General features: G+C 35.9%; 1 protein-coding gene across 2 annotated transcripts in view; it reads left to right on the top strand.

Moving 5' to 3' along the window:
* FSD1L (fibronectin type III and SPRY domain containing 1 like) overlaps window positions 1-25,612 on the top strand; it is a 100,336-nt gene that overhangs the window by 25,870 nt on the left and 48,854 nt on the right. For both annotated transcript variants that reach the window (XM_072655349.1, XM_072655341.1), the window contains exons 5-6: window positions 13,325-13,347; window positions 21,107-21,228. In XM_072655349.1, the coding sequence (XP_072511450.1) occupies window positions 13,325-13,347; window positions 21,107-21,228 (145 nt within the window). The remainder of the gene's footprint in view (window positions 1-13,324; window positions 13,348-21,106; window positions 21,229-25,612) is intronic.

Below are 25,612 nucleotides of genomic sequence, written 5' to 3'. Positions count from 1 at the left end.
GTATAGACAAATGACAGAATCAGATATAAATAACCAGACATTTGGTTGGTATTTTGATATAATAATTACAGATAATTTTCATATATGTATTAAAACTGGATTTTCAACTTAGTAGAAATATTTGAAAATAAGATAACTTTTTATATATTTTATAATTTAGACTTGAGTAATTCATATAAGCTTCTTCCCTTCTTTTTCTCCAAGTTGTTTTTAACTTGATTTTAGTGTAGTTTAATGTTCAGAATTATAGTTTGTTAATCATTTTATTATGAGTTTTTTTGTACTTAACCTTACAGACTGGTACAAAAATTTAGTCTCCTGATTTTTCAGTCCTATCCATAGCCTGCACAGCTTACATGATGCATAGAGTGGAACATATCTCCATTTTATGTTGAAGAAAAAGGTGGAATATATAGTGAGATTCTCCTGGTGTCCTTTGGATCATAGACCATTACACATAGGAGTTGAACCTAGTTTAGCTTCTCCCAGGCTGAACAGTGTCATAATGATAATGCTGTAGTCAGGATAGTAACATGGCATCAGTTATCTTCAGTTTTATTAGAATTCTCCATTGCTTAAGATCTGACTTTTTTACACAATCTACATCTTTCAAGTTTTCATTCTAGGGAGTGTTTTTTACAAAAGAATAATGGGTTAGGAGTCAGAAAATGCAATCCAGTCCTAGTCCATCCACAAACAAGAAGTAAAACTTGAGCAAATAAACCACTTAAATTTGGGACCAAATGAGGGCATTAGGCTAGGTTTTTGAAATGGAGCATCTGTTCTACTTGACATCTTTCATAGCACTGTTTTTTTGTATTATAGGAAAAGAATTATTCCAGTCAATTGGAATTTTCTTTGTCTTAAAAGAACAGTATTGTCCTCTCTTTGTGAACTGGTCTTTAAAGTTCAAAACTGTGCTGTCACTTGAATTATTCTTTTGTTCTTATCTCTGTGAAGTTTTATATAATACAGCCTTAGATTGCACAGGGCAGGATTTGGAAAATCAATGACCTCAGAGAGACTAGACTGCATATGACATCTCTAGTTTAAAATGAGTAGATTTCTTCAGTAATCTTCTGAGTACTTTAAGTAAATACGCAGACCTGCACTAAAATCTTAATTTGATACTGCATCATCAGAGGTGACCCTGGATTCTTGAAGTCTGTTGTCATGTGCAAGCTTTAGCAGATTCTATCAAGTTGGAAAGGCTTTGAGTATGAACACAATGTTGGACTGTATGTATGTTGTTCGAGAACTAGCCTGACTGTGTTTAAGAAGAGGCTCATCACTGCGTTTTTAACAGTGTGCTGAATTTTTTTGGCCTCAGCAACTTGCAAATATGAGTTACTGAGCCAGAAAGGTTTTGTGTATGAATCTGATGAACTACCGTGTTGACTGCTCAAGAACCAGCTTATCTAAGAGCAGAGTATCATTATCAAGAGGTTAGTCACCAGATAAATGTTTTTTGGGGAGCCGTTTAAATGAATAAAAATGCAAAATAGTTTTTATTTCTGTGTAGCCCCTTACTACTTCTGTAGCAATTATTATAAAATGTGGGAAAAGGTAGTAGAGAGTACTGAGTCATACAGATTTTTGACTTACTAGTATTAATTTAATTAATTTAACTGTTGATAGTCTGCATTATATCTCTATGCCAAAAACAGAGTTTAAACACTTTTGGAACAGTTATCTCATGGTCATGCTCACAGTCTTGCTAAAATAAATAGAATAGAATAAAAGCCAGAATAGATAGGTAATGAACATGGATAGATATAGGGACTGGACTTATGATTTCTTTGGTTGAAGTTATTCCCAGATGAGGAAGTTCCCTCTACTAATGAACATTGAAACATTTTCTGCAACTTATTGTGTTAGAAAATTTCTTAGGAGGCATAGCTAAGAAGATGGAATAAAGGCACGAAGTCATTTGAACTCTTTCAAATTCCTCCCTAAACAATTTAAAAATAATGCTTCAAAGTGAATTCTAGAGTGGCAGAACCAAAAAAAGGAGGGGATGAAACAAATTTCCAGACTAAGACAATTTAGAAGGTCGACAGGAAAGATCTCTCTCACTCGGGTGAGAGTGGAGTACAGTCTAGCACAGGAGCAAGCCAGCAGTGAGACCCTGCTCCAGGAAGCCAGTTCATACCCTTGGGAAAACTGAATCAGCAACAGTGACTTCAGGAACTTTCAGCCCACAGAGAGTAAGGGAACTAGATACCTGATCAGAAGGAGATTATAGGGGACACTTTGCTGGCACTGAGGGTAGGACGCCCATACAATATTCAAGTCACAGGCCTGGGTCACAGTCTATTAGCCCACTGTAGTGTACAGAGTGTAGGGGAGCAGGGATCCTGTCATAGTTTCAGGGCGGAAACTTTTGGTTGCTCATAGACCAGAGCACAGGTGAGGAGAGTACTGACCGCACCTCTCCTTAGATCACATCATCTTGGAAGAATTGAAAACTTACAAGTCCCCAGAATTAGCATCACAAAAACCTGAAGCTTGGGACACTGACCCCTCCATCCCAGGAGCAGAGTTCAGCTTTGACGGAAAGTTATGAAATAGTCTGAAAAAGCAAACAAAAAACAAAAAAAGTACCTGACCATAAAAGTTACTATGGGGACAGTCTCAGAAGAGGACAACGTCAAAGTGGCTACAGGCAAAGCCTCAAAGCAAAATATATTGGGCACCCTAAAAAATAATTCCTGGAAGAGTTCAGAAAGGATTTTTTAAAAAATCCAAACAGAGAGGTAGAGGAAAAATTCAGAAAACAAATAAGAATTGTGCAAAACAATCATGAAAAAAGAGTCAATAGCTTGGTAAAGGAAGCCCCCCAAAATGGAAAAAAATTCACTGAAGAAAACAATTCCTTTAAAAATAGTATTGAATTGGTCAAATAGAAAAGGAGGTACATAAGCTTACTGAAGAAAATAATTCCTTAAAAATTAGAGTTAGACAAGTAGAAGCTAATGAAATGACTCTATGAGACATCAAGAAACAATAAGACAGTCAAAAAAATGAAAAAAATGTGACATCTTATTGGAAAAAGGAACTGACCTGGAAAATAGATTGAAGAGAGCTAATTTGAATTATTGAACTGGGAGCAACTAGGTTGCTCTGTGGATAGAGCACCACCTCTGGAATCAGGAGGACCTGACTTCAAATTAGGCTCAGACACTAGCTGTGTGAGCCTGGGCAAGTTACTTAATCCCAATTTCCTCAAAAAAAAAAAAAAAGATTTGACTAACTAGCTATGATTAAAAAAACCCAAAAAAGAACCTAGAATCATATTTCAAGAAATTATCAAGGAAAACTGCTTCGATAGTCTACAACCAGAGGGGAAAATATAAATTGAAGGAATCCATCAATCACTTCCAGAAAGATATCCCCGAATGGAAACTTCTAGGAATATTATAGCCAAATTCTAGAGCTCCTGGGTCAAGGAGAAAATATTGCTAGCAGTTGGAAAGAAACAATTCAGATATCATGGAGCTACAGTCAAGATGACACATGATTTATCAAGTTATACATTAAAGAATCAGAGGACTTGCAATATGATATTCCAGAAAGCTAAGAAGCTAGAATTATAATCAGCAAAACTGAGTAGCATCAATCCTTCAAGGGGAAAAGTGGACATTTCATCAAATAAAGGTCTTTTGTGCATTTCTGATAAGAAAAGAGCTGAAAAAATTTAACATTCAAGCACAACACTTGAGAAAAGCATAAAAAGGTAAGCATGAAAGAGAAATCATAAGGGATTTGATGAAGTTAAAGTGTGTACATTCCTATATGGGAAGCCATTATATAATAAGAACTTTATCATTGTTAAGGCAGTAAGAAGCAATATTCATAGAGAGTATGGGTATGGGTTAATTATGTTGGGATGTTCTCCAAAAAAATTGAAGGGTTTAGAGAGAGGGATATGCATGAGAAAGAGGAAAGGAGAGGTAGAATAGGGTAAATTATCTCACATAAAGAGGTGTAAATGAACTTTTACTGTGGAGGGGAAGATGCAGAAGGTGATAATGGTGGTGGGCAGTGCTCAAATCTTACCCTCATTGAAATTGACTCAAAGAAGGAATAACATGCACACTCCATAGGGTATAAAAATCTATCCTACCCTATAAGAAGCTAGAAGGGGAGGGGGATAACAGAAGGTGAGGGACTGACAGAACAGGGGAATATAATGGGAGAGGCAACATTTAGAAACAAAACGATTGTGAGGAGGGACAGGGTAAAAGGAAAAAGAAAAATAGAAGGATAAATGGGGAAAATACATAACTCTGATTGTGAATGGGATGAACTTAACCATAAAATGGAAATGGGGTAGCAGAATGGATTAAAAACCAGAATCCTGCAATATTTTATTTAGAAGAAACACCTTTGATGCTAAGAGACACACAGAGTAAAGGTAAAAGGCTGGAGCAGAATCTGTTACACTTCTGCTGAAGTAAAAAACAAAGCAGGAGTAACAGTCATGATCTCAGACACAGTAAAAGCAAAAATAGATCTAATCAAGGGTTAAAAGGAAACTGTGTCTTGATGGAAGGTACTGTAGACGATGAAATAATAGCAATAGCAAACGTGTGTACAAAATGATATAGCATCCACATTTTTTAAGGAGAAATTAAATGAGTTACAGGAGGAAATAAAGAGTAAAACTGTACTAGTGAGGGACCTCAACTTTCCTCTATCAGAACTAGACAAAACTAACAAAAAAAAAAAACTAGAAAGAATTTAAGAAGGTAAACAGTTTTAGAAAAGTTAGATATGATAGACCTCTGGAGAAAGTGAATGGAAATAGAACTATGGAATGGAATGGAATTGAATAGAAATATAACTTTTTCTCAGCAGTACATGGCACCTAAACAAAAATTAACCGTGCTTCAGGGTATATAATCTCACGACCAGATGCAAAAGAGGAAAAATATTAAAATGCATTCTTAATCATAATCATCATAATGCCAAAAAATTACATTCTGTAAATGACCATGGAAACAAAAATTAATTGGAAACTAACCTAATCCTAAAGAATGAGTGGGTCAATGAACAAATCATAGAAGCAGTAAATGATTTTATTAAAAAGGACAATGACACAACAGACCAAAATTTATGGGATGAAGCCAAAGCAGTACTTAGGGGAAATCCTAATCACATCAATAAAACAGAGAAAAAAACATCAATAAATGGGTATGGAACTAAAATAAACCACTAGGGAAAAAAAGAACAAATTAAAAATTTCCAGTTAAACACCAAATTGGAAATCCTGAAAATCAAAGGAGAGATTAATAAGGTTAAAAGAAAACCATTGAACTACTAAATAAAACTAAGAACTGGTTTTATGAAAAATGCAATAAAATAAGTGATTGATTAAATTTAAAAAAAGAAAGCTAAATTACCAGTATCAAAAATGAAAAAGATGAATTAACCATCAATGAAGATGAAATTAAAGCAATCATTAGGAGCTTTTTACCCAATTATATGCCAATAAAACTGACAATCTAAGTGAAGTGGATGAATATTTATAAAAATGTATATTGCTCAGATCAACAGAAGAGAAACTGTGACTTTGAGGTCATGGCTCTATCTGCAAGGCTGTGCTCCCTCTCTAATATCTAAATGAACAGCTGTGTGTGTGTGTGTGTGTGTGTGTGTGTGTGTGTGTGTGTGTGTGTGTGTGTGTGTGTGTGTCCATAGTTAAGTTGAATACTTACAGATTCTCTTGAAAGGTAAATAAAAAAGTGATTGAGTTGGTTTCGAGCTGGACCCAATGGTAATAAGAAACATAATTTAATGGGATACTTGGTTATCTTAGTTTACAGTGTTTGTTGTGCCTATCAGTAAATAGATGGCATGCAAACTATACTTATCTTCATAGTCAGTTTATGTAACAGAAGAAAAATAGAAAAGTTATGTGAAGAATTTGATGAATTCTCCAAATAAAATCAGCTTTGATACTAAGTTACTACTGAACCCTTACCTTCCTAGGGAGAACCTTTATTCTGAAAATTTTTGTGAAGGTTTAAATGGCATACAAGATGATGTTTGCATCAGTGCTGAAATTAGGAACTAAAGTTTCAGTTTTAGAGATACCTTATTAAATACCCAGACACAAGTGAAAGATGCGAAATCAAACAATGATTGAAGTTGATAGAAATAGTAAATATGGCCTACTAATGTATTTGTTGGTTAAATGTCTTCTTCATGTTCTTTTGTAAATAGGTCTGACTTAAACATTTGATACTATTCTCAGGAAAGATGTTGACTTTCCAGTTTGCAATTCAAAGAGTAGTGGAATGAACTTTGAACTGGATATCAAAAGACACTTGGGTTTAATCCTACTTCAGCCACTAACAAGTTCAGTGACATTGGCCTAGTTACTGGGACTCAGATTTCTCACAAAGGGTGTTGGACTAAATAAGGCCCATTCCAGCTCTAAATTCTATGATTTTATAAAAGTAGGCAAAGGGGAAGATGATTAACTTTTGGAAAATATGGATGTAATCAAAGAATGAAAGAGCCTCCAAACTCTGCACAAATGTCTAGCTAAAATCTTTTGTGTTTACATTGTCTGTGTTTTCTGTTATATCCCTTCACAGTGCTTCTCAGAGAGGCACCCTTAAAGTGTTTTAAAAGAGAAGAAAAAAGTTGAGTAAAACTCAGTAGCATATTGAAAAAGACTGACGTTATATGCAATGTTCCATACACCTGTATACTTGAAATACATGAAAAGAGAATCATATGGCACTGAAAGTAGTGCATATTTTCTTAACAGATAGAAATTGATTGGTTATAGATGTAGCAATCATGATTCAGAAAAGTTTTATGCTAGGAAAAATTTTTATCATAGCCTTTTGAAAAATAAATACCTTGAACTTACTAGCTCCTTCTGATCCCAAGGCTCACTTTGATGCTCTGTTTTCAAGATTTTAATACAATAACTTGTATTAAGGTGGGGCAGCTAGGTGGTGCAGTGGATAGAGCACCAGTGCAGGAGTCAGAAGGACCTGACTTCAAATCTCACCTCAGACACTTGACACTCACTAGCTGTGTGACCTTGGGCAAGTCACTTAACCCCAGTTGCCTCATCCTGGGTCAACTCTAGTCATCCTCATGAATATCTGGTCGCTAGATTCAGATGGCTCTGGAGGAGAAGTGAGGCTGGTGACCTGCACAGCTCTTCCTCACTCAAAACAAAGTCAAGTGCAAATCATGTCATCATTTCTTTGATGGTATGGTCTTCTTCGGTAACTAAGGATGAACAGACACAATAACTTGTATTTGGTGATATGATGCATGTTTTAAAAAAGATTTTCACTTAGTAAACTGTTTTAATTCTTATTGAACAAAATATGGCCCCCAAGATTTTGATGATTTATTTTAGCTTTTCTTTAAGAACTTAGACATTATGTCATTTGTGTGTGTGTACATACATGTTCAGTAGTGATACTGTTTCATTAGCTTTAGGCCTTTAGGCATATTGTAGTTTCTTTACTTACCTAGTTTCTTGACATTGTATATTTTTCTTGTTGAAATGACTGTAATCCCCCTTTTTAAAAAGAAATACTTGAGTGGAGTAGAAGCAGGGACTTCGAGAGCTCTCCCCCAAGGCCAGCCAAATACCTATAAAAAATGATTCTCAACAAATTCTGGAGCTGCAGCACCCACAGAATGATGGAGTGAAGCAACTCTTCAGTCCAAGACAACCTTGAAGGTTGATAGGAAGTGCTATCATTCCTTGCTGGGAGCAGAGTGTAGTCTAGTAAGGGCTGTGCTGGCACAGACAGGACTTGAGCAGTCCTTGGGGGTTGAGGGGGACTGAATCTCTGGTGTCTGTGACAGTTTTCAAACTTCACAACCCCAAAACGCCAAGGACAAATTGGAAGGTTAGTGAGAAAAAACTTGTCTGACCTGTGTAAGAGAATAGAGTGGTCTGGCCTCAGCCCCGGGGTAGCGGAGGGGGTGGAGGAATGCGGCTGCAGTAGCAGCAGAGGCAGTGGGACTGTTTCTGGAGCTCTAGGCCCACAGATTGGGGGACAAACACTGAACAACTGACAGTACACTCCCCCCATCCCCACTGGAAGCAGAGAAATACCTTGACAAAGAACTCAAAAGTCAAGTAAATGGGGAAATGAGCAAAAACCAGAAAAAGAATCAGACTATAGAATATTACCTTGGTGACAAGGAAGACCAAAATATACAAACAGAAAAAAACAACAAAGTCAAAGCTCCTCCATTCAAAGCCTCCAAGAAAAATATGAATTGCTCTAAGGCTGTGGAAGAGCTCAAAAAGAATTTTGAGAATCAAGTAATAGAAGTAGAGGGAAAATTGGGAAGAGAAATGAGAGTGATTCAAGAAAATCATGAAAAATAAGTCAGCTGCTTGCTAAAAGGGACCCCCAAAATGCTGAAGAAAGTAACACCTTAAAAATAGACTAATCCAAATGGCAAAAGAGATCCAAAAACCAATGAGGAGAAGAATACCTTAAAAGGCAGAATTGATCAGATGGAAAAAGGAGATCCAAAAATTCAGTAAAGAAGATGATTCCTAAAAGATTAGAATGGAGCAGATGGAAGCTAACAACTTTATGAAAAATCAAGAAATTATAAAACAAAACCAAAAGAATGAAAAAAGTAGACAGTGTGAAATATCTCATTGGAAAAACAGCTAATCTGGAAAATAGATCCAGGAGAAACAATTTAAAAATTATTGAACTACCAGAAAGCCGTGATCAAAAAAAGAGCTTAGACATCATCTTTCAAGAAATTATCAAGGAAAATTGTCCTGATATTCAGAGATTAAAATAGAAGTAGAAAGAATCCACTGATCATCTCCTAAAAGAGATCCTAAAAGGAAAACTCCTAGGAATATTGTAGCCAAATTCCAGAGCTCCCAGGTCAAGGAGAAAATATTGTAAGTAGCCAGAAAGAAATAATTCGAGCATTGTGGAAACACAATCAGGATAACACAAGATCTAGCAGCTTCTTCATTAAGGGATCACAGGACTTGGAATATGATGTCCCAGAGGTCAAAGGAGCTAGGATTAAAACCAAGAATCACCTACCCAGCAAAACTGAGTATAATATATCAGAGGGAAAATGTTCATTCAATGAAATAGAGGGCTTTCAAGCTCTCTTGATGAAAAGACCAGAGCTGAATGGAAAAATTTAACTTTCAGACACAAGAATCAGGAGAAGAATGGAAAGGTAAGCAGGAAAGAGAAATCATTTGGGAATTACTAAAGTTGAACTGTTTACATTCCTACATGGAAAGATAATATTTGTAGCTCTTGAGACTTTTCTCAGTACTAGGATAGTTGGAGGGATTATATACATGTAGACAGAGGACACAGAATGAGTTGAATATGAAGGGATGATATCTAAAAAAATAAGGGGTGAGAGAGGAATATATTAGGAGAAGGAGAAAGGGAGAAATAGAATGTGGTAAATTATCATGTAAAAGAGGCAAGAAAAAGCTTTTTCAATGGAGGGAAGAGGGGGGAGATGAGAGGGAAAGAGGGAACCTTAGTCTCATAGAATTTGGCTTAAGGAGGGAATAACATGCAATTGGGTATGAAAATCTATCTTATACTACAGGAAGGTGGGGGGAAGTGGATAAGTAGGGGTTGGGGGGATGATAGAAGGGACGGCAAATGGGAAGAGGGAGGAATTAGAAGTAAACACTTGAGGAGGGACAGGGTCAAAAGAGAGAATAGAATACATGGAGGGGGCCAGGATAGGATGGAGAGGAATATAAACTTTCATAACGTGACTTTTATGGAAGTGTTTTGCATGACTATATATGTAAACCTATATAGAATTGTTTGCCTTCTCAATGAGAATGAGAGGGGAGGGAGGAAGGGAGAGAAGTTGGAACTCAAAGTTTTAAAAACAAATGTTAAAAGTTTTTACATGCAGCTGGGAAATAAAACATACAGGCAGTGAGGTATAGAACTCTATCTTGCCCGACAAGAAAATAGGGGAAGGGGATGAGAGAAGGGAGAAGTGTGATAGTAGGGAGGGAAGATTGGGGAAAGGGATAATCGAAATGCACCATATCTTGGGGTGGGCAGAGGGGAGAGATGGGGAGAAAATTTGGAACTCAAAATCTTATGGAAGTGAATGTTGAAAACTAAAAAAATAAAGTTAAAAGAAATATATGCTGTATAGTCATTTTTGTTCTAGCCTCTTATTTTAATTTTGTATAGGTCTTTATTTTGTAAAAATGTTTCATGTTGCTGCAAGTTGTAGGGTTTTGTTTTCATATCCTCCATACATTGAGAAAATGCTATTTTATGAGGAGTTTAATCCATTCATATTCAAGGCTGAAGTTGTTAGTTTTCTATTTTCCTTCATTTAATTTAAAAAGTATGAATTGGTATGAAAATTAGGGAGATTTTGTTTCACGTCCTGCCCCTGAAACATCTGTAGCTGTATGACCATGGGCAAGTTACAGAGGAGTTCAGCATGTGTGTTTGTGAAAGGAGTTTTCACACTTCCTGTTCCAATGAAATCTGAGGTACAAACAGTATTCTCTCAAAAAAAAAACCTAACACTGTTTCATATTGGTTTTCCCCTCTGTGCTTTATTTCTTCTGTTGCCTTTGCTTGTACTTAATAAAAAAATCTTTTCTTTTTGCTCTTTCTTTTTTCATATCAGATGGGAAGATGATTCAGAATTCTTCTTATATATGCCATCTTTGACCCAATCTGTTTTCGTAACTTGGAGTAGTATTCATTTATGATGTCCTTTTCTGAGAAGTATCAGTATATTACTTTTCCTTCTTCATATCATTCTCCTCCTGATCTTTTCTGAAACCTTATCTCCTGTTTATGGGTTCTAAGTTTTAGAACAGAAGGGACCTCTGCTAATCAGTTTTTTCTTTATTTTCTGTACCTCATACAAGATAGGGCTTCTATCTTTCCTTGGTCCCAGGGGTCTTGTAGCATAATGGAAATAAATCATGTCTGATCCTCTGTCATTATTTGTTATTTAGTTTGTGTATGTTTTGAAGAACTTTTTTTTTTCTGTTGAATTTCTTTGTGAGACTCAATTCATGAAGGAGATAGTGTGGTATGATGGGAGATATCTTGGTCCCAGTGCCCATACTTACTCCATACCCTTCAATTTATCTCTATCCATTCTAAGGCTATGTTAAACAGGAATAGTGAGCTATGGAGAACTTAGTTTGCATAGTAAATTATATGCTTTAGTTAACTAAAATGTAAGTTTCCTCTCTTCTAAAGAGTACAGTTTTAAAATTTGTCCGTGGAGTTTCAGCAAAGCTGAAATGTATTATTGAGAATGAAAAGTAGTAGGTGACAAAAGATTTGTAGAACATCATAGAGGCAATGGACCTTCAGGGGTAATTCCAACCCCCTCATTTTATAAATGAGAAAATGGAGTTGGAAAGATGTGACGTAATTTGCTGTAGTGACATGGTACGTTAGTGGCAGAGCTATGTCTAGACGAGGATTCAAATTCTGGTGTAGTGTTCAGTCTGCTACATCACATTTTGTCATTATTTTAGTTAAACAAATTATTAATATGCCATGTTTGATAATTTAATAAAGCGTAGTGTTTTGATCTATTGTAAATAAGTCTTCTCAGAATAAGCTGCCACCTCTGATTCAAATGATACCATTTAAAAATATATACATACACCTGAATTTTAGCCCATATGATCTTTGTACCTGTCAAATGATTTGAAGAATGCGTTCATTTTACTTGAAATGTTTTAACCTGGAGCACCAACAAATAGAGAACATTTATGTTTGCCTTGCTGTGTATTTCCTGTAAGTCTGTATAACTTCCTTGTACTTTATCTTCAAATGGCTTATGTTGCTTAAGTGATATTGTAAAGTAGAGTAGTGGTTATATAGAATTTGTCAATGGACAAACGTTTGTTAATTTTAAAAATAAGTTTTTCTTAGTATCTTTTACTTTAATATTATATAAATTTCTTCCCTTAGCATAGTGCCTGGCAAGTAGTAGGCACTTAATAAATATTTATGAAATGAATTAATGAGTCCCATGTAGCAGTTTTTTAAGTGACAAGGAAAAGTAGGTGGAAACAATTAGCATGCATAAACATGTATTAGATATTGTGAGCCAGGCACAGTGCTGGGTGCTGAGGATACAAGGACAAAAACAGGATAGGCCCTGCCCTCAAAAATTGTGTATTTTTGTGGAGTAAATAACATGTACATAAATATACGTATGCAGTTGTGGACATAAGGAAGTGCTTCATGTAGGCATCGTATAGACAAAGATTTGAAGGAAACAGGTGATCCGAAGAGGCAGAAGTGAGGTGGGAGTAAAATCTTATCATTGAGGGCAACAGAGGTGCACAGATCGGAGATGGAGTGCTCTCTGTGAGGGACAGCAGCTTGGCCGGACTGTGGAGTACGAGAAAGAAGGTAATGGATAATAAGGTTAAAGGATCATGGCAGGAGAGAGAGATTAAGAAAGAGTAGTATAAAATGTGTAAAGAGAAGTATAAAATGGAGAGTAGGCTGTAGTTTTTTATGGCTACAGACACAACCATCAGATTACAAAAATTCAGCTCAGACTTTGAGTCAAGTTTTCTGTAGAAATCCAGTCTCTTCTCCTTTACCAATACAGGGATAATTAGACCAAGACATCATGGATCCTTTTCTTCCAGCATTGTACTTTTTTTTAAAAAAAAAATCTCTTTATCTTTTCTGGTGTGTTGATCACTTTTACTTTTGTCTGCTCAAAAATGACAAAACATTTTGTTCTTTCTTTTCCCTTTTAAGGTATTGCTTAATGATATACTGAAAAATATTTCGGATGACTCCCTAGTTTTAGGGAGAAGGCAAATAAATAATTCTAGTTCTTGTTTGAGATACCTTATAGAAACACACTAAGATATGAAGGAATAAATTTGAAAGAGGTTGAAAAGATAACAGTTTTGAAGCACCAAAATTATAAGTGGTTTTATGAACTTCTCCACTTAGCGTTTGTATAACATCCTTCTGATGAATTCAGCCAAAACGAATGGAAGAAAGATGTGTTCAGAGTCACATGAAGTTGGTCTGCAGTGGTGTGCTGACCTCCTTTTGAACTGGCTTATCTGGTTCCTAATCCATTACTACATTTCTAATATTGAATTCACAGAAGTTTGTGAGTTTAAAAGAATATTTTCTCATAAAATTTTCTGATAACTTGGGTTTTGGTGAATGTTAACTAAGCTGCTGCAGAGTTTGTGTTCTAACTTTTCTTGCATGTTACTGCATTTGAAAGTTGCATGAAAGCACTAACTGCCTTCTTTCTCTTCCCCCTGACTTGCTCCAAGGCTGCCAGACAGATCAAAGATAGGTATGGTACATACTCTACATTACATTTTTTTAAAAAAAGTATTGATTTCTAAGTCAGAAATGAAATTCATTTTTTTGTTTTCTATCACAACCTTAGTGACTGAAATAAAAATATTTAATTGTAAAGTGGGGGAGAAGGGGTACTTTCTGCATATCTTTTTGGAATATTCAGTGTTTTCTCTTTATCTTTAAAACTGTTGAGGGAAAAAAATGTGTTTCCTAAGCAATTTCATTTCTGACATTCCCATTTATGTTGCCTGATATATTGTACAGTAGGTTCAATACAATCAATTCTTGATTATCTTTTTTAATGAAGGGGAGACATGCTGTAAATTATTTTAAAAAATAGTATTTGTCTTCAGAATTTCATTTTTGTACTTCAGTTTGATATTCTGATAATACATAGGGTTTTAAACATTCTTGGGAGTTGTACTGGTTTTCTAGCATCCACTACCTCTCAGTGTTTTTTCACTCCATGTTGGGTGTTGACTATTCATTCTGAAAATAATTCATTGAATTCTAACCTGTTACATTCTCTTTCCTCATGTCCATTTCTACTTAGTTGTAGCTCATCTAGGAGAAGAAAGATAATGGAGATATTTAGATAGTTTGGTTATTTTCTGGAAGTAAAAGCAGAATTTAATAGAAATCTTAGGATTCTGGTTAATAAGACTAAAGTTTTGTAGGAATTTCAGGTGGCAACATTTAGATAATATTAGTAGGAAGTAGAAAAGTCAGTGGACCTTCTAACTAATGATCAAGAATTGACTGTATTATGATTGTTAGCCTTAAATATACGTCTCCCTATGTTCCCTTTTCTCTATTCCTCTTCCTTTCCCCTCTTTGCTTTGGATTATGAGATTCTTTGAAACCTATTGCTGTTTTAAGACATGTGCACCAATCTGCGATATATAGGGTATTGTTTCTCCATGGAAGTAGGTTAATTGCTAGTCATGAACTATGTGAAAGAATTTTCAAAATCATCAGTATATTTGTGAATTTTGATTGAGAAATTGAGTTTTCAATCCATATTCCTCTTATATAGTTAGGAACAAGTTAGCTGTTCTCATGCCTATAGACCTTTACAATTATGTAATTATTGTCTAATATATTCATTGTAATTTTTTTATTCACATTTTTTGTTTTGCTTATAAATCAAATGGGGAGAGCCAGGATGAAAAGATAGAGATTTATTTGGAAAGAGAATTAGTGATCTATGTCAGAGTTACCTTTCTTTGTCTTAATTTTAAAATGTATTTGTTTTTTGTAAGGAAATAGAAGCTGCACAAACTTTAAGGTCAGCAGTTCTTAAGGTCTACATTCTTTTTAAATAGATATTTGTTAAGTTTTTAATATAATTGGTTTCCTTTACAGTCCTTTGTATTTTATTTTTATGCATTTAAAAACATTCTGAGAAGACATCAGTAGACTTCACCAGATCTCCAAAAGGGTCCATGACACAAAAAATGGTTTTGAATCGATTAATTCAGGTTTACATAAATGGAGTTATCACTGCTCCCTGGCCTGTTAAGAAACTCATTCCTTTCCAGTATCTTCTTTCTAGCATCATCTCCAGTTACAGAATGCCCATGTGATTTTCTGTGAGAATCTGGTTCCAAACTGCAGCACCTAACCCCCTTGGATAAAAAAGATACTTCATTTTCTGACTCTTAATGTTTATTTCCATGAGCTTTAGGATATTCTATAGTGCCCCAAACATGGACGGCCTGTAGCTCAAGATCTGTGACCAGATCACAGTGGTCATCTGATCAGCAGGCTTCTCATACCTCTTGAACTTCTTGTCCCTAATGCATCATTACCTCACAGCTAAAGATTATCCAAACTCTAGGCTGACAGATTTTATTGCCACAAGCTGAAGATCAAAATAGATGTTTTCCTTTCCACACATGCCTTGTTCTTATATAATGTGCTAATGCCTTGAATTTAATTGAAGAGTAACCACTGGATGCAGAACCCAACCAACACAAACAATATTTGGACACTTCCGGCTGTTTCATGACAGTAGATGCTGAACTGGGGAAAAAGAGGAAAAGTATGTGACCCCAGCTTGTTGAAATCTTATTTTTATGGAAGCAGTTCTGGAGCCAACTCCAAGGATGCTTTAGCTTACATGATGATGTGTGAGAAGTGTACCAAGGGTGGCTTTGGGCCAGTAAGAACCTAGACAAAAATTGAGACCGTATATGAGCAGGCTTCAGCCAAAAGGTTCAGGAAGGATGAAGGGCGCTAATTGTACTGTTTCTTGGATTTTAACAGTGGCCAGGATCTAGCAATCATGTGTTCACCAAAATGACCCTGTGGACTTCAGATTTGTATAAGAGTCATTGCTATTATTAGTACTTCCATTTAGAGGTGACTAACATCCTTGACCACCTATTCTTCATGATATTATAATATTTTACAAAAGTTGTATTCGCAGTATATGTGAAGGTAGATGAGAGGTATTGAGGATATACCAGTTGTTCATGACATGAAATGAAAAAGTTGCCAAAAGACTGACTGGATACTAGGGCTTCCTGGCATCTTTGTGCTCTAAGAGTTGTTATCCATGATGGTCAGACTGGTAGAAAAACACAAATTATAGATTTAGAGTTCACCCAGTCCAGCTACCTCATTTTATTTTATTTTAAATTTTTATTGATAATGTCACTTTTACTCCTGAATATATCCCTCACCGCTTCCTTTCTCAGTGAGCCAGTCTCTTTGAACAAAGAATAAAAAAGAGGGGAAAAAAGCAGTTCACAAAAACTAACCAACATATCGGCCATTTGTGATGATACACCCACACAGTGTTGCAGCGTTCTACTCTCAAAATTGTCCTATTTTGCACATGAGGAAGCTGAAACTCAGATGTTAAGTGATCTACTCTTACACTTTTTAATTATCCTTTGGTTTATCTGCAGTTTTAACTTTTCAGAGACTGGCATACTGTAACTTTGCCATAAATTATTTTGTCATGTAGTTATATGTCATAAATTACTTCATGATATATAAATAATCATTGAATTTTATATCATAAATTTTAAAATACCGATTTTTAAAAGATGGGCCTTTGTTTTAGATGGTTCAACTCACTTCCTTACACTTCAACTCTCTTTATCATCCCAAGCATATATTTACAGTGGCTGGCAACACTGACTTTCTGATCTATTACTCTTCTGCCTTTGCCATTCAGAAGAAAATCAAGTTGAGGAAAACAACATAATCAAAGGAACTGCCTGCAGTCCTGTCTCATTTGGTGGCATCTCTTCTTCTCTTACCCTTATCTCTTCTTCTACCCCTGTGTCTTCCCTCTCTCGCGTAGTTGTGACCTGTCTTCCGCCTACATTTGTTGAAAAAAGTCTACAACCTTCACACTTTCACTGGACATCTATGTCTCTGGTCCTTTAGGAGTCTTCACACCTGATCCATTTCTCTCTCCCCTGTTACGTTTGCTTGTAGCTTTTTTTCTACTAGCATAACCTTTTGAAGAACTAAGCCTAGCTTAGACTCCAGCTTCTATGGGCTGGGTGATGTGATAGAGAGTACCAGTTTCCTCTTACACTTCTGTAGTGTATCAACAGTCTCTTTCCCCCTCCCTCCCTTTCTTCCTTCCTTCCTTCCTTCCTTCCTTCCTTCCTTCCTTCCTTCCTTCCTTCCTTCCTTCTTTCCTTCCTTCCTTCCTTCCTTCTTTTCCTTTTTCTCTTCTCCCTTGTCTCCCTCTGTTCACATAGGGAATCATATCCTTACCTGTGGGTGCTCTGCTCAAAGGAATATAAATTTTGATCACTTAAATCTCGGAAGATATCTTGGGGATTAGGGGCTAGATTTTTTTTCCTCCTTCCATGTTTATTGTATCATTAAAAAAAAGCAGGGATGATTAACTCTTTTACATTATGTAGTTTCATTTATGATTTGTTGAAATTCAACATTGGAAACCCAGGCTTTGGTAAAGTCCATTGGGATTCAAATAGAGTTACTTGACCATGCCTTAAATCCATATCACTCTGGCTCTCACCGATTGACCAACAGTAGGTCCCAGCCCAGGCCTCACTTGGTCTTCGTTTCAGTTTGAGTTTTGATGGCTCAGAGTGAGTGTAAATGGCAGTTGTTTCTGTTTTGGCCAGAAACCCAAAATGTCTTCCTCTCACAGATTGAGTTTTTGTTTTTTGGTTTTTTTTGGACTGGTCAAAGAGGTCATTTTTTGCTTCCTTTTCTTACCTAGCCTTAATCACTGCATGGGCATTGTCTCACACAAGCTGAGACCTGGGAAAGACCTCAGCTTCAAAAGACTAAGGTCTCTTACTGCATCCAGGGCCATCTCCAGTCATCCTGATCTATGTCTTACCACTGGACCCAGATGGCTCCAGAGGAGAAAGTGAGGCTGCTGACTTTGTACAGCTCTGCCTCACTTCAGTCCAATCCAAGTCAAGACTTCACCTTCCTGATGCAGTTGGTCCTCTTTGAGAATTAAGGACAAACAACAGCAATATCAACTCTAGGAGGAAAAAAAATGGATTCCCTTTCTTTTCCTGCTTGAAAGTTGACTATCCACCAACTTGTTATGTGTTTGCCTGATGTTCAGTTCTTAACTCATTCGCACAGTAGGGATGACTGATAGATTCTGAGTTGATCAGACTTCTTCAGGTCACTTTGGTTTTTCTAGATTCCTCTTGTTAATGTTTTCACCATACCAAAATATCCTAAACACATGCACAGTGAAAGGAAGAGATATTATTTCCACCAAGGGAAGAGATGTGAGTCATGAGCTCACATTTATATGATGGCAGAGATAGGTTTTATGGAAGAATGTTTAAGATGTCTTGACAGAGAACTGAGTAGAGATAAAAGAGATGAGAGGCAATAGATGATGAATGAATATTCCAGTGTTTATAATGCCATGAGGTATATAGGATAAGGGGAAGATGTGAGCATAATATGGGTACTTTTACTGTACTAAAAATTATGGTTATTATTAATAACACCCATATGTTTTCTTTAAGGAGACAGTTTTATTTAAGGTTCCTTGTCATGCATTTCTGCTTTAGCTGAGACCCAGGGTTGGAAAGGTAGACAGCAGCTTAGGGTATAGCATGCAAGGGAGTACAAGATACACTTCTTACCATTAATAAAGGTAAATTCAGCTCAATTCAGTAATCATTTGTTAAGTGACTACTATGCTAAGAGCTAGGGAAATAAGAAAAAGAAAGCTCCCTCCAGTCAAGTAGCTTATGATCTAATTTGAGGAAGACGATATCTGAAAAGAAGTTGGAAATGAGGAGCGAACCAGAAAGTATCTGGCACGAGGTAATGATTTTCTGTGGAGTTAAACCAAGTAGAACTGCTAATGGAAAGTGGAGAGTTAGGTGGAAAGTTCAGATCCAGCCTTCTTTAAAGGAAAGCTCAGGGAAGAGTTTATGCTCTACTCCAGACCCCCAATCAGAGGGAGAGAAGAGGATGAGGGAGTTGAGAAGAGGCTGAATATGCAGAACTTAAGCAAGATGAGATTTCAGGTGATCAGCTTATCCTGCATTGGGCATGATGTTCTTAGAATCTAAACCAACCAGAGTTGCTGAGTATAGGTGGAGAATTAGGTGGAAAGTTCAACTGCTTTTAGGGCCACATGATTCTTTTCTCCAAGGCACTGAGCTACTTTCTTGTCCTTTATTATAAAGATTCAAACCTGCCATTGGGCAGTCAGGCACAGGGCAGAAGTGCAATGGTCAGGCCTTAGAGCAGACCTGCACAACTTGGCAGTGATTGGGCCAAAATTAAAATGGGCTAAACTACATCCGGCTGCAAGTAGGTTTTTAGTGACTCATTTTCCTAGTAAAGATATAATTAATGACTAAAGTACTTTGTAAATAAACCATATTAAGAAAGGGAAATTTCAATTAATATCAGTTAATTACATTTATTACTTAAGATTTTTATTTATCATGAAATCGCTTCTTTCAGATGAGAGACAGACTGGTGATGATTGGTTGCCATGGTTCATGTGACAAACATTGTGTGTAGTGGCAACCTACCCACCAAGTTACATGATCTGCACAACCATGAATGACTGGTGGACGGCAGGTTAAGTAGGGCATGGACAAAGCACTTGTTACAGCTTTACTTTCTTTTACATCCTCTACATTTTTCTAAAGCTGCCTGAAATCCTTTGGTGGGCCAAATGTTATATGGGCTTTGAATGTTTGCCTTAATCTTGAATGCATAGTGGAGTTCGAGGGCTAGTGAGGGAGGTAAAGTTGCGGAGATCTCTAGAGAAATGTATCACTGCAAGGAAGGTTAGAAATTGGTATGAGAGGTAATTTGACAAATTTAAAGCAGCACTTATATTTATAATTCTGTTTTGGAGGTGTGTGGAAAGCTATTTGGAAGGACAGCAGCCATTGTAGTGCAGTGAAAAGAGTACTGACTTTTTAATCTATTCAATCTAATTCAATCTATCAAATGTATATATATGTATATATATTTTTCAAAATGTATGTATAAATATAGATGGAGTCAGAGGACATTTTGTAAATTTAAAATACTCTATCATAGTCAGACCACCTCTAGAATATAGTATTTAATTCTGGGCTCCACAGTTTAAGAACAATATGGATAAATTGGACAGTGTCCAGAAGAGGGCAACCAGATGTTGAAAGTCCTGGGTTCATCAAATGACTATTGGTTGAAGGAACTGAGGATGTTCAGCTTGGAAAAGAGAAGACTGGCAGGGGAGGAAGGGGACATGATAGCTGAATTTCAAGTGTTTGAAGGGCTGTCATGTGGAAGAGTGAATTAGACTTCAATTTAGCCCCATAAGGCAGAACCAGGAGCAACAGGATGGATGTTGCAAAGAGGGAAATTTTGGTTTGTCAGGGAAAACTTACCAACTATTACACCTGTTCAAAAGTAGACTATACTGGTTAATATCTTCAGGCCAGAGGCAGGATAACCACCATGTTAGGTATGTGATAGTGGATTTCTTTTAGATGTGGGTAGGACTGAATGGCCACTAAGGTCCCTTCTAACTCATATTCTGGGACTTTACGAAAGTCTCAAGTTTGCTAGCCCTTGCTTTCTCAAATGATCTCAGTATTTTAATATCTTTAATTTTAAAACAATCTTAAAAATGCAATAGTTGTACCTTAATTACAAAGCAATACGATATTATCATAGTTGTTGATCATTTAACTCTTTCACCTAGATCATCTTATTCCCATTTACCAAGCTGTATATCTTCTCTTTTGAGGATACATTTTCATGTGGACTAATATTGAAGAGAAGAGTTTGAATAGAAGGAATTATTTTGTTATAATTTTTGGGATTTGGGAAAAAAACTGAGACTGGCATTGTGAGATTTTGGTATATTTTTGTGTGTAACTGGTGGATAGTGCTTAATTCTAAGAATATGAATTTCTGTAAGTTTATGCAAATATATGTTGATTTTTTTGGTTACATACATACTATGTATATATATATATGTACACATGCATATATATATATATATATATATATATATATATGTATTGAATGAGGGTCACCAAATCTGCTGACAAATTTTAATTTATCTTCATATTAAAGAATTTTCAGTGTAATTTTAGAAAGAACCCCAAAGCATATCACAGTTGGACATTGACATTTATCTTTGGTACCATCTCCTGAAATTATTAAACATTTCTACATTTATTCATTTTATGAATTAATTTGATAATCTCCCATGCTTTTTCCTCTTTTTTTTAACCATGTCACTTTTGTGTTTGATGTAGAGTCACAATGGCTTCAGCTTTTCGCCTTTCTTTGAAACCAAAGGTCAGTGATAACATGACTCACCTAATGGTGGATTTTTCTCAGGAAAGACAGATGCTCCAGACTTTGAAGTTTCTGCCAGGTAAATGTAAAATTAATGTGGTCTTATATTAAACAGATCTTCTCCCTTTAAGTTTTTCTATAGTGTCTGATTGTTTTCATTTATCTCTAAGTGTATAGACAGAATTAACAGTCTGGTCCTTTTGTTGTTTAGCTGTTGCAGCTGTGTCTGACTCTTTGTGACCCCACTTGGAACTTTCCTGGCAAAGGTAGTAGAGTGCTTTGTCATTTCCTTCTCCATGTCATTTTGCAGATGAGCACCTGAGGCAAACAGGGTTTAGTGACTTACCCAGGGTCACATAGCTTGTAAATGTGTGAGCACATGTCTGAATTCAGGAAGATGAGTCTTCCTGACTCTAGGCTTGGCATTCTATCCATTGCACCACTTTTAATAGAGGGTTAATTTAAAATAAAATTAGTGTTTTATTTTTTCCCCAATTACATGTAAAAGCAATTTTTAACTTTTGTTTTTTTTAAACTTTTGAGTACCAAATTCTTTCCATTTCTCCTTTCTCTCCACCGTCATTGAGAAGGCAAGCAATTTGATGTAGGTTGTACATGTGCAGTCATGCAGAACAGTATTTTCATGTTAGTCATGTTGTGAAAGAAAACACAGACAAGAAAGCAACAAGAAAAATCAAGTAAAGAAAACGTGTGCTTCAATCCACATTCAGTCTCCATCAGTTCTTTCTCTGGAGATGGATAGCATTTTTCATCGTAAGTCCTTCAGAATTGCCTTAGATCATTGTATTGCTGAGAATAGCTAAGTCATTCACAGTTGATCATCATACGGTGTTGCTGTTTCTGTATGCAATGTTCTCCTGGTTCTACTTTTTTCACTTTACATTAAGTCATGTAAGTCTAGGTTTTTTTGAGAGCGTGCTCTTCATCCTTTTTTATAGCACAATAATATTCTGTCACAATCATATACAACTTGTGTAGCCATTCAGTGGAGTGTTAATTTAAAAATGACAAAGGTGTGGTAAAATTTTTCATTAAATAGTCCATTCTGTTGTATGCATTCTTTTTTTTACTAATTTGCCTATTAAAATAATAGCTTGTGTTCAGTTAGGTAGACAAAATGAGTATAAATCATGTAGTTTTTTTTGAAAGGTTTAATGGATGATGGTTTGGGAAATGTGTAGTAAGTTTAGAGTTAATGTACTTTGTTTTTTTTTTTAATTTGAAGTGAGATGTTATTGTTAAGACAATGCATATTAGCTTGAAAAAACTTTTAAAATCTAGCTGGAGAGGTGGATCAAATAAAGTTGCACTTGTGTAGCAGGTCTGCCTTGGCTGCTGAGCCTGATACTGAATAACTGTTTTTGTCTTAAGGCACTTAGATGATTACTTTGGATACTATTGGAGACCATGTGGTACAGTGAAGATATTATGTAGATTTGGAGTCAAATCTTGTTTTGAATTTTGACTCCAGCTATGGGGGGACCTGGTACAAATCACTGGACTTCCTGAGCCTCAGTTTTCTCATTTGTTAAATAAGGAATATAGAATAGATTATGTCTAATGTACCTTTCAGCTTTAAGTTTTGTGAGCTGTAAAATGGAAACAATAATGCTAGTACTACTTGTTTTCCTTAAAGTTAAAAGGACTAAATGAGATGACTTTTTTAAGGGTTTAAGGGCTATCTGGACATTAACTATTAATAATAACAATAGAAGTACTAGTAATAATAAAAAATTAGTGATTATTATAATTGAACCAATCAATAATTAAACATTCATTAAGCATCCGCTGTGTGCAAAACACTAGTCTGGGTGCTGGGCATACAAAGACAAAAACAGAAGCAATTCTTTCTCTCAAGTTGCTTTCATTCTTTCTGGAGAGACAAAATGTACATACACAGGGTGTTCCAGAAGTCCTAGTGCAGTTTTAAACTTTAATAGCTAGTAATCACTGGTAATAGATAGCTGGCTTGATTAGATTGGGGCAGCTAGGTGGCACAGTGAATAAAGTGTCAAGCCTGGAGTCAAGAAGACTCCTTTTTCTGAGTTCAGATCTGAGTTCAGCTTACTTGTATGACTCTGGACAAGTCACTGAACCCTGTTTGCCTCGGTTTCCTCCTCTGTAAAATGAACTGGAGAAGGAAATGGCAGACCTCTCTAGTGCTTATGCCAAGAAAACTCCAAAACAGTTCACAGAGAGTCAAACTCAACTCAAACTGAACTTGATTGGATTATGACCCTTAAGAGTTACTTGCCTTTGTAAATTTTAATCATTTAAAATTGTACCAAGACTTTTGGGACTTTCTGTATAAGTGTATACAGAATAAGTACATATGGAATAAACATAAAAATAGTACAAGTTACTTAAGGAAGATGAGCATTGTGTTTTGGGGTGATCAGGAAAGACTTTATATTGAAGCTAGTGCACGTGCTGAGTCTTGAAAGAAGTTTAAAATCTCTCCAAGACAAAAGTGAGGAGGGACTTAAGGTAAAATGTAAAATAAGTACTATATTAATTGAAATTTACCCACTTCTTAGTGTTTTTCAAAAAATCATTAAGCCACTAAAATTCTGTGAGTTCTGGAAAATTTGAATTGGTTCTGTGCTAATCTGTGTTATTCTTTTAATTATAAAGTTGAATTCAGTGAACTTAATGAAAAACTGCTATATATAAAGTTCTTGTTTGTCAGGTGCTGAATAAATTAGCAAATTTAAACAATTTCAGATTTTTAGAAAGTTGTATCTAAACTCTTTAGTTTGCTAATGTAAACCATACAATTGTCAGTTTAGTAACTTAAGCCTGTAATGTGCTTGTCCAAATGGATGATATGAAAGAGCAGAAGGCATAGTTTCAGCTCAAATGGTTCAGGAGATTGTAGTCTTTTGGGGAAGAAAAAGACAATACACATGAACTAATTACTGTCTATCATGGTAGATTTATTTGCCTTGTAATATTCATATGCCACATAATCCAATATTTATATATGTATATATTTACTTATATAAAACATACTACATAGATGTGTATTGCCAAAGAGCACATATTTTGACTTTATTCATCTTATTACTTCATATTATTTTGTACATTATTCATCTTTGTACTAGTATTCGTCTTTCCCTAGCATTCCTAGTATATGCTATCCAATCAAATATTTTGTTTAATATATGAAGCATATGGAAGAAATAGAAAAATAATCTATATCTTTACTCCATTTCAGCCATAGGGTTGGTTACAACTAGATCTTGACATTGTAAATGTTTGACTTCCCTGATTAAAAGTTGATATTCCCCTTTCTGACCCCTCCTGTCACTCCACTTCTCTTTATGCCTCATCCCTTCTATACTTGTTTCTTAAACCTCATGAAGATTTCCATTCCCTCTATCCTTCAATATTTTTTCAGACCGTTATCTCTGCTCTGACTTTTCTTTCCTTCTTCTCTAACTTCAAATAAGTAGGTAGCCATTTCAACTCTACATTATCCTCTGCTCTGGAATTTCATGTCCCCTTGTTGAGCTGCCACTTTTCTTTATAAATGTCCTGCACTGAATTCTTCTTCCTCTATTCCTTGGTTGTGAGCTGCTGAACAAAAGCTGAAGAAAGTTCATAACTGTGCTGGGAATATTATAACTTTATGTTAACCAGGCCTCAGATGGACCTCCACTGCAGCAAGAAAATAATTTTATTCCTCCTTAATTGATCTTTTTTTGGGGGGGAGCAAGTGGGGATGACTGACTTATCCAGGGTCACATGTCTGAGTAAGTGTCTGAGTCTGCATTTGAACTCGGGTAATCCTGACTCCAGGGCTAGTACTCTATCCTCGGCTCCCTCCTAATTGATTTTTAATCTCACACTTCACAGAAGCTATTCCAAACCTCATCCCTCCTCAAGTGTTCCACACTTCTCCATCTTAGCTGAGATGGAGAATACTTTATTGAAGTATTATTTCAATATTTTATTGAAAAAACTGAGACCATTCAACCTGAGCTCCCTCCTTTTCCATTCTCTTCATCTTAAAACTCTTTAGAATTATCTTTCTTTCCTCCTTTTCCCAAGTTCCTGACAAAGAAATGGTGCTTCTCTTTGCCAAGGTTCATCCTTCTACCCATGCGCTTCATCCCATTCCTTTCTGTCTTCTCCAGCGTATTTTATGTCCTCCCTCATTCTCTCCAACACTTAAATCTTCAGCCTCTTCCTATCAATTGGCTTCTTTCCTACTACCTTCAGATGTGCCTGTCTCCCTCCTTCTGTTGTCCTCATCTTTCTGCCCTTTCTGAGCTTTTTCTGAAAAAGTCCACTGAAGTCCACTTCCTCTCCCTTCACTCACTATTTAATCTTTTACAATTTGATGTGTGACCTTAGAAATCACTCTCTCCATAATTACCAATGAGCTCCTAATCTACAAAATTGAGTCTTTTCTCAGTCCTAATCATTTATCTGTTATA

This window comes from Notamacropus eugenii, chromosome 1 (genome assembly GCF_028372415.1).
Source record: "Notamacropus eugenii isolate mMacEug1 chromosome 1, mMacEug1.pri_v2, whole genome shotgun sequence".
NCBI classification, from domain to species: domain Eukaryota; kingdom Metazoa; phylum Chordata; class Mammalia; order Diprotodontia; family Macropodidae; genus Notamacropus; species Notamacropus eugenii.
This window is presented reverse-complemented; position numbering and strand designations above follow the sequence as displayed.